The sequence below is a fragment of the Prunus persica genome, chromosome G5, assembly GCF_000346465.2.
Source record: "Prunus persica cultivar Lovell chromosome G5, Prunus_persica_NCBIv2, whole genome shotgun sequence".
Taxonomy (NCBI): domain Eukaryota; kingdom Viridiplantae; phylum Streptophyta; class Magnoliopsida; order Rosales; family Rosaceae; genus Prunus; species Prunus persica.
The window spans coordinates 4251286-4261059 of record NC_034013.1 but is presented as its reverse complement, the minus strand read 5'-3'; the positions used below and the strand labels follow the sequence as shown (position 1 = coordinate 4261059).

At 36.2% G+C, this 9774-nt stretch overlaps 1 protein-coding gene across 2 annotated transcripts; it reads right to left on the bottom strand.

Moving 5' to 3' along the window:
* LOC18777703 (GTPase Der) lies at positions 510–7684 on the bottom strand. 2 transcript variants are annotated; one of them, XM_020564466.1, is made up of 10 exons: positions 7498–7684; positions 6724–7421; positions 6280–6613; positions 5853–6077; positions 5242–5501; positions 4212–4441; positions 3239–3364; positions 1756–1932; positions 1194–1331; positions 510–1102 (listed from the first exon to the last, which is right to left on the bottom strand). In XM_020564466.1, exons 2-10 carry the CDS (start codon positions 6860–6862, stop codon positions 794–796), a joined length of 1938 nt encoding a protein of 645 aa, XP_020420055.1. In that variant the 5' UTR covers positions 6863–7421; positions 7498–7684; the 3' UTR covers positions 510–793. The 2 variants fall into 2 exon arrangements, with proteins under 2 accessions (XP_020420055.1, XP_020420054.1); XM_020564465.1 differs by having other exon boundaries at positions 6724–6895.

Below are 9774 nucleotides of genomic sequence, written 5' to 3'. Positions count from 1 at the left end.
TGTATATATACTCTAGCGTGCAGTAAATTGACACAAAAGTGTGTTTGGTGAAGTTGGTTTATAGTGCATATCTCTTCGTACAAGGCCTAGATTTGAGTCAGTGATGTGATTGTATACATTTGTGATTGTCACAGGGCCCTTAAAATTTCAGGACAGACCCTGATGTCATTGTGTTATTGACTAGTGTTATTCCAATTACGAGTAAGTTTTTTTTGTTGAACTAGACCTCCTTCTGGCTAGCTAGGCCAACTGAACCATCGTCTGATAGGAGTGCCGCCAATTTGCAATCTAACTTAATTATAATAAAAAAATACATTTTTTTAGAATTTTTTAAAAATGATAAATAAATAGTATATGAATGAAGATCAATTGATCTATAAATAGTATTTGCATTGGATGCAAGACATTTGCCTATTAGTGTTACCAAAACAAATAATTCAGACAATGGTTTTGAGGTAAGAAGATTCCAGCATATAATAAGGGAAAAACGCACGAGTTCCAAAGAAGGATAAAAATAAAAGGAATGGTGTTAAATATCATTTTTATGTCAAAACACAAAATAAAATCCCTAAACCCTAAATAAACACACACTTAACCTCATTCCCTCCTGCAACTGTGCTACCACTCAACTAAGAATTTCACGTTAAATACAAAAAATATAATCTACAACTAAGATAATTCTCCTAAAGAAAATTACATCCTGCAATAAAGGTCAAAATTGTAACTATTGGATAATTACAGTCTCAGCATAACGAGGCAGGACAACAATAGCCGTCTCGTCGAGTTAAAAATGCTATTCAACCGGACACACTTTTCTCTTGTCAGAGAACATCCTTTCAGACGGTCTATTAGCAATTTGGCCACTCTTGCTAGTGCCGTTCACAGCTTTCCTTTCGATGGTCCTCGGCATGATCCTGATCGGTATTCCACCCAAATCAAAGTCTTCTTTCAAAGACCTTTTTAGGAACCTGATGTCTGTTTCTGAGAGCTCTTTCTTCCCACTCACAAAGGCAACAAAAGTGGGTGGTCGGGCCTTCACCTGTGTAAAATACTTAACCTTGGGTTGAGCAGCCTGATCTTTCCAAGAATGCCTGCTCATAACCTGATCACACACAGGAAAAGACAGAGAAGGTTACTTCCAAATGACTTTTATGAGGTCGATGGTTGAAACACAAAAGGTATCATCAACTGACCTTTCGCAACCAACGATTAAGACGAGCTGTTGACAATCTTGAACACCATTTTTCATATGTATCAATAACCTGGTGCATGACAGCTGCATGACCCCTTCCCTCCAAGGCTGATATGAATACAATTGGTATCCCAGTCACCTGTTTGCAACAACCATGCTAACAGTAAACTACCATTTTTACCATTGCTCAAAACACATTATTGCAGATAAAGCTTGGAGTTCCCCTTCCCCAACCTTCCTGTCTTTTGCAGATACCCGCCCGAAATAAAAATGACCTCATCAACCAAGATACTTTGTGGCATCGAATAATTAACCCAAACTTTTGTGGCATCAAATAATTAACCCATACTTTGTGACCTCATAGTATCTTATATCATTATTTTTTTGGTCAGAACACAAACCCCATATTAACTTGGGTAGCCGAGGACAAGCATATGAAAAACGCTTCAGCCTTTTGTACTTTTTATGAAAAGTATGTTAAATATGCGTGAGTAGTGAAGATAATAACAAGCAAGCAGGAGCATTCTTTACATTTATTTTAAGAAAATAGTACACAGGCATACCTGAGGCATAATGGTCTGAATTTCTTGGGGCACAGCTTCCATAACCTTGTCATATAATTGCTTCCCTCTTAATAGATCCATCTTGTTCACAACTACAACCAAGCCACGGCCTTCTTCAACTGCCTGTCTTGCTATAACTACTTCATCATGCTTCAAACTTCTTCTAGAATTTGCAATCTGGTCATTACATAAAATGTTGCAATAAAGGAATCCATTAAATATGGAGAAGAAAACAAAAACACTGTTGCAGGTTATAAAATTTCTAGTGCATATATCACTATTATAATATGGTCAAGAAGTTTTTTTTATATTCATTAAGGATTCACTATTATAATAGGGTTAAAATGCTCTTGAGTCAATTTAACAGTATTTGCACCCTAGATTCCAAATAATATTAATGGGGCATATATGCTGCGATCCACCAATGCACTAATCATTTTCATCTCACTGAGCAAGACAATAACATTAAACCTAATAAAACTTCACTGCAATATTACCTAAGAGGCACATCAGTTCGTGAAATGGGAAAAGAAGTAGATGACGCACACTAAAATTGTTTTACAAATATAGATTTGGATCAATACCTTTGTGGCCCAAAGTAAGTTAGTCCATAGTACAAAAGTAACATTTGCATCAAGCAACAAATGACAATAAAATTCTTGTAGTTCTTTTTTCTAATAGCAAATCTCACACGGAATTTAATCATTCAAGCATCATAATATAAGAAAGGAATTATCGATGGGTTGACCTGTGCACATAAGGTGTCATGTTTCGTCTTTTTATTTTTATTTTTATAAGAAACCATAATTTTTTATAAAAAAACCAAGAAAGTACACTAAACCTTAAACAAGAAAGTACATGTCGGTGAACAAGAGATCCACCAAATATACAACAATCAGAATCTTGCAACTAAGACACCTCCCTATCACATTTCACTTGAAAAACTATCTCTAATATACTACTGCTTTCCAATCCAAATATATTAAATAAAAGGTATAATCCCTAAACTTTGAAGACATTGATGCCCATAAGGATCCCATAACTGACCTATCTCATCACCCTTAACATTATTAAAAAAAAAACTCTCATATTCCTTTCCATCCACACTACCCAAAAAACTGCCAACATAGCACATCTTCCCAGAACTTCTCTGCTTTTCTTTCCTCCGAATAAATTAAACCTCTCTCCAAACAATGCACTGCATGAAGCATCAAACAGAGACAGACTCCCTTTGCTGGGTCCCAACCATTCTCAAGCAGCCCATATTTACTCCGGATTACAGTATATCATAGGGAGACTGTCTCTTTTTGAAACCTCTACAACCACTTACCAGCAAAGCCTCATATTTCATCATTAACACTACTGTACACACTTGAGACCTTTTTCTTTCCATCTTAGATAATTTTGCCATTTTCACAGTAGACATCTAAATATATCACACACTATCAAATTTTCGTCAAAGAAAACATATTGTATGACACACCTCTTCTGCATCAAGGACCAGAGCGATTACATGAGCTCTCATTAGACTCTTTCTTGTCTGCACAATGCTCAAGGATGCTGGTCCTTTCTCCATTTTTGTTCTCTGCAACCAACCTGCAGTGTCGACCTGAATTTAGCCACAATAAAATCAAATAAATCAAGCAATATACATGAAACTTGAGAAGATGAAAAAAAAAACATAATACAAAAGATATAATTAAATTTAGAAAGTGCAACTGGCAAACTTTATCAAGATGTGACACGTTTGGTAATGAATATACATTAAATATGCCAAGAAGGATACAAATCTTGTACTCAAGATAGAGATCAAAAGTGAGGGGTAGTGGTTGTTACAACCAACAGTACTCTAATCCGGCTCTGCACATATTTCTTGCATGTGTTATGCCCATGCCCCTTCCCATGCAAAATATTTCTTCTAATCCATAAAAAGCTACATCATTCATTTTTGAAACCAGGAAATGCTTGAAAGAAATATCTTTGAAATTTTCACATTCCTAAAGCACCTATTGATTTCTCTAGCCAAGAATTAGAAAGTTATAAAATTAATAATCTCACTCAGGCCCTGCACTAACAAAGAAGCGCTCCCACGAATCTTGTTCAAGGACACTATAACAAAATGGAATCAACTATATTTGTGAAGAAATCTAATAGAATACGATTTTGATATATATGATAAAGTTGAAGCTCAGATGGAATACAATCTCTGACATATATAAGACAAGGTTATAAAGAGCATGACATGAGAATAACGAAAACTACAGATGTACGATTAGAATATAAACAAAGGCAATAAATTAACAGTTAACCTGAGTGTGAGAGTTTAGACTTCAATAAGCATAATACTTCTCTAGATAATTGGAAAGGTGGTAGAGGGATGGTGCAATCAAATAATCTTGTATGACTGCAAAAAAGGGGGGGGAAAAACAACACGAAACAAATAATATAACATGTACCAGGTATATCGTTCTCCCTTGAAATTCAAACTGAGCTCTAATTGAATCTCTTGTCAAACCGGCTTCTGGACCCACCAGCACCCGTTCTTCTTGTAGCAATGTATTCAGCAAGGTTGACTTCCCAACATTGGGTCTTCCTACAATTGCTAACTGTAATTGCAACTTACTCTCCTCAAGCTCACAGGAGCTGCCGTCCTCACTGAAATTAGTCTCTTCAGTGCCTTCTTCATCTAGGATCAGGAAAGAAGGGAAAAAAAGGGGCTATCAACTAGGTTAGCATAAAAATTGACCAAGTCATCAAGAAAGCAATAAAAGAATATGATGATGCCGTTAAAGAGCAGCTTGTTTGCAGTTTAAAACTATACATAAAATATTTACAAGGGTATAAACTTACAGTATCCAAAATATGAGATAGCAGTTTATTGATATTGGACTAAGTAGTCATCATTACAGTACTATTCCATCAAACATATTTAAAGACAAATAAAACATCAGCCAAAGGTTCAGGTCCAACAAACTAAACAGAGTAAGATTGTTGGATTGTTGGGTATCAATGTGAAAGCATTTTTAAGGATATTCTTTTCACTGTAATTATGCTAGATATGGGGAGGGGGAGGGATTAGTTTTGAGATAAAGGAAGGTATTCTTCTTGTGTATGATATTTTGGTAGATTTGTTTTTTATGAACATCGTTCCTATCCTCTTTGCCCTTGCACTTTTTAATGAAAGTTGTTTCTCACTAAAAAAGAAAATCATAAAGTAAGCAGTGTTGCTATACATAGAGCAATAATTTGACATGCTTAGATGCGTGAACACTACCATTGCAATCCCAATCCAAGTTTTAAAGAGGCATGATAATCTTCATTAATTTTCTCTGAAGAGTAAATATGGTTGCACAGTGCAAGCTTGCTAAGAGTGACGATAGAGATTAGAAGACTATATAATGTTTCAAAAAGTTCATCTACATCATGGACTGCATGGAATAAATACTTTATTGCAACAAAAAAAAAAAAGCATAAAAATTTCCTTACTGTTTAATACTTGGAGCATATAGTCCTCAAGCTTAGGCTTTAGACTCCCATAGAGATCTTGCATACCTAGTCCAGTCTCAGCTGATATGGCAATAGGGTCACCAAATCCTAACCTATAAGTTTCAGCAGCAGCTGCCATAAGAGAGCCACTACCATCAAGAAGTGATTCGGATTTATTCATGGCAACTACAAGATTGATTCCAGGTGCATGTTTGCGCAACCACCTTCCAACCTCCAGATCAAGGGGGTGCAGTCCAGCTCTAGTCACAAGTTAACACCAAAAGACTAAATAAACGTTTCTTTCAAAAGGAAAAGATAAACTGGAGGGATGGGGTGTTGTGGTGGGTGGTAGCACTCAAGTAATTCTTTCAAATTACAACAGTGAACTACAAAATTTCAATAGAAAGGCTATAAAATATAACCCCCTGGTCAACCAAATGTGACTTATCTATTAGATCACATAATATAAGGCTTCTTATTCACAGCCAATAATCCCATATAGAAAAGCTTTGTTTGGTCAACTTAAAAACTTGCACGGTGTCGCTAGAAAAACTCTTTTAATTTTTACATAATTAAAGACATGCTAGCTCCATGTAATGATAATAACTAACCTCACATCTATTAGGAAAACAGCAAACTGACATCTTGCAAGAACACTTGCGGTCATTCCTGATGTTCTGTCAAGAATAGACCCTGAAGATGCTGCCGTTTCTAAGCCAGCTGAGTCCAATACTTTAAATCGTAGATCACCCAATTTTGCAATGCCTTCTCTTATGTCACGAGTAACATGATCATTTGGTGTATTGTAGACAAGGGCCTCCCGCCTCCGGATTAAACTACAATAAAATTTAAAAAAATTAGAAAACAAGGCTGAGAATATTACAAGTTACAACCTCTACGCCAATATAAGTAAAACCAAATTTTGGAAAATACACATAGAATACTAATTTCAAAAAATAGCATAATGAGAAAAGAAAAGGAAAAAGAAAAAAGGAAAAAAAAAAAAAAAAAAAACCGACATCTAGAGGAAAAACTGACCGATTAAACAAAGCTGACTTGCCCACATTTGGACGCCCAATAAGAACTACAGTTGGAAGCAGATTCTTGTTCACTTTGGTGAAATCCACTGGTGTTTGGTAGACCCTCCTAATTGTCTTGGTAGTAACATCCCCATCAGAATCAACATGGGATTCCTCCAAATGACCAATTGCATCATTGGAAGAATCAGAATCAGACAGTTCATTAGTGGGTAGCGTGCAAAGTTTCCCTGTAGCCTGAAGGATACAAGGATGCAAGATTGAGATTGACCTCCACTGAACCCAACCCAAGGATGGTATGCGAATCTGATTTAAAAAGGCAGTGGTAAACGATCCTGAAAGAAAACAATCATCAAGCACATATATTTGCATCTACTCTTGGAAATTAAACAGAGACGACATACAGAATTGATAGCATGAAAAAAAAAAAAAAAAAAAATCTTACCAAATTTAGTTGGGTGTCTGTGTCTCTCTGTGTACAAGTTGGGGACCAAGTTAGTGTTACTCTTAAGTGGATTATGGGGGAGGCCTAAACCAAACTTCTTCTTCCGAGCTGGAAGTGAACGAATGCATGAATGAGACATACCCACCAAGCATTGGGTGCCCTATGACCTAACCTGGAATGTTGAAGGCAATTGATGCACATTCAAACCAAAAAATCTATAATTTTTTTGTTAAAATATGCAATTAAGTTAAATTAAGAGGAAGTTAAACCTTAATTGGAACACACATCCACTAACCCAGCCACTAAATCAATACCCAAAACCCATATAATATGAAAAAACATATTACTTATTATATATATATATATAAGCTTTAAGAAGGCTGGCCACTAATAGCCCTAGCCACAGACTATTATGCAATTAAATATATTCTATATGCAAGTGTGCCGTCGCACATATGCAAGTGTGCCGTCGCACACCACATACAGGCACCTATTATTATGCAATTACAAAATTTGCAGTTAATCATGTCCAATTAATATAAGCGGCAGCTTGGAAGGATATCAAAATGCAGGTTTCAAGAGACCAAATCAATGCATGTCTTCATTTTCTAAGAAGAAAAACCGTAGTTGCCTAATTCGCTCATCCCCAACGAATTTCGATCTGGATCGAGCGTACCCAATCGCGGTACGGTATCGATCTGGAACGAAAAGATTTAACGACTCAGTTCCAGAGGAAAAGATGTAACGACTCAGTTCCAGAGGAGAGAACAGTACCTGATAGAAGACGTCGCTGCTACAAAACAGTACCTGACCGCCGACGGCAGACGAGCAATCAAGGGCACATGAGGGAGAGTGCTACAGCGATGAGCCCACGTTTGATTCTTGGTCCCTTGGAAGATAAATGGGTTCTGAGAGGAGTTTTTTGGCCGAATAGACTCCAAGAGGTGGGATGTATGATAAATGGATAGAGGCAAGAGCAGTTTAGCGGACAGCCCAGCCCCACGCGAAAGGCCCTGGTCTCCAAAAATCAGCTCCAGAGGTGACATCCAGCCCGGGAAGGCCCAAGGCAAAAGATGGCAGTAACTGCCCTCACTTACCTCTGCTCTTTGTCATGTCAAATGGTTGGAACGTGCTAGAGATTAGGTGAATGGGTGTGTCAATATAATAAAAGTACGCATTCTAATTTCAAGAATTCAATCATATTCTCTTGGACACTATAGTCCAAGGAAAATTGGTTGGGTGGGTGTGTCAATATATTAAAACTAATAATTTTATTTTTTTTTTAAAGTTCAATATTGGAGATGAAAAACATGAACAAAAAACTCATCTGCATCTAAGACCGTCGTCTTCGACGCTAGTTATCTTTCTACTTCAAGCTTAGTGAATAAGAAAACATGAACCTTTCATAAAAATACAACATAGTTGCAGAAACCCAAGTCTGGGTTCATGAACTGAAGAAAAAAAAAACACCAAAATTTGTTGGTTAAAAATTGAAGTTTTCCCAAACTGGATTCATGAATCATTCAAATCTAACATTTATAAACAGAAAATTGATCACAAAGGCAGAAAACAATAGGAAAGTGACTTGGTTGTGGGCCCTTGAAATTCAATCGCATTAAAGTGTGAAGGGATAGCTTGATGGCTCCGAATTTGGGTCAATAAATTTTCTTTTATTTCTGAAAAAATTGAATATTTGAAACTAAATCAAGAGATGAAATACATAACCAATAAGAATTAGAGTGAATCTTAAACGACACATATTCTTGATTTTTGTCTGCAATGCTGAAGTTGAAGGTAGCTATGAACGACAATGGAGGAAGAACATGTTCTTGGTTTTCTAAGAGAGAGTGTGTTTTGGTTGGAGTGATTTTTAATTTTTTTAAGTTTTTGTTTTTTTAAATTAAATTAATATTTTGTACACTAAAAGTAATAAAATATAAACATATTGATATTTAAATCTGTTTTTTCTCAACCTTTAGATTAGATCCAAGAGTGAGTGACCAAACTTTCCTTGGACCTTAGGGTCCAAGAGAAAGGGACTATTCAAGAATTGCTAAGGAAGAGTGAAAGTCACGGTTCTTTCAATATATTGAACAAATAAAATACATAACTTATTGAATAAATAAAGAACCACTTTTTCATAAAAGAAATAAGTTCATAATTAAAATTTGTATGCATAAACATAAATTAAAGTTTGTTGTTGAAACTTCAAACCAAACAAAACAGAAATTGAAAATACTGAAAATTAAAAATAGCCCACTTTAGCCAACTTAAAATTTCGAGTACAATGAACACTTGAAATAAATGTTAAACTTAATTAGATGGATTTGTTATTCATTTTTTTTTAGCAAATTGGTTGAAGCGTTTTGGAAGGGATGTGGGAGCAAATTTCCCCACGAGAATATTCGATTGGAAAGATCCCCCTTTTTCTTCGCCGTCTCTTTCTCCCTGCAAAATAGAACAAATAAGAGGACCACACCCCGGAGGTGTTGGCCAAAGGCACTCCGATGCCTAAAGTAGTTCAATTGAATCGTATAGAAAACAATAGCTAATAGGGTACGGAGATATGTTTATAATATAAACCGGGCGGCCGGAGCCTTATGTAAAAGAGAGAGAGAGAGAGAGAGAGAGAGAGAGAGAGAGAGAGAGAGAGAGAGAGAGAGAGAGAGAGAGAGGAGGTAGCTAGGGTTTGTGAGGGAAGATCTCTACAGAGGTTTTAGTAATAGTTCTGACATACCTCATCCTTGTGTATAACCAAGTATTTATAGTAGTCTTGGAGAGGTTGGTGAGGTTAGTGTACTTAGGGATTAGGGATTTAACCGAATCCCTAATTAAGGCGAGGATCAAATACATTCAACTTGAATTAAGTAATTTCCCAATTAATTTAAGTAACCCCCAATTTGATTAGGTAATTCCCAATTAGGTTGGTAATTCCCAATTAGGTTAGGTAACTCCCAATTAGGTCAAATAATTCCCAAATTGATTGGCCTAATTATTTGACCTAGGGTTCAGGTTTAATTTGGTTCCCACAAATGCCCCCCAGCTTCTGTA

Excerpts from the sequence above, each read along its gene's own strand:
- LOC18777703 (XM_020564466.1), bottom strand. The coding sequence starts at position 6,862 with ATGTCTCATTCATGCATTCGTTCACTTCCAGCTCGGAAGAAGAAGTTT. Across the intron at positions 6,614-6,723 it reads CAGACACCCAACTAAATTTG|GATCGTTTACCACTGCCTTT; the intron begins GTAAGATTTTTT and ends GTTTTCTTTCAG. Across the intron at positions 5,502-5,852 it reads GTTTTCCTAATAGATGTGAG|AGCTGGACTGCACCCCCTTG; the intron begins GTTAGTTATTAT and ends ACTTGTGACTAG.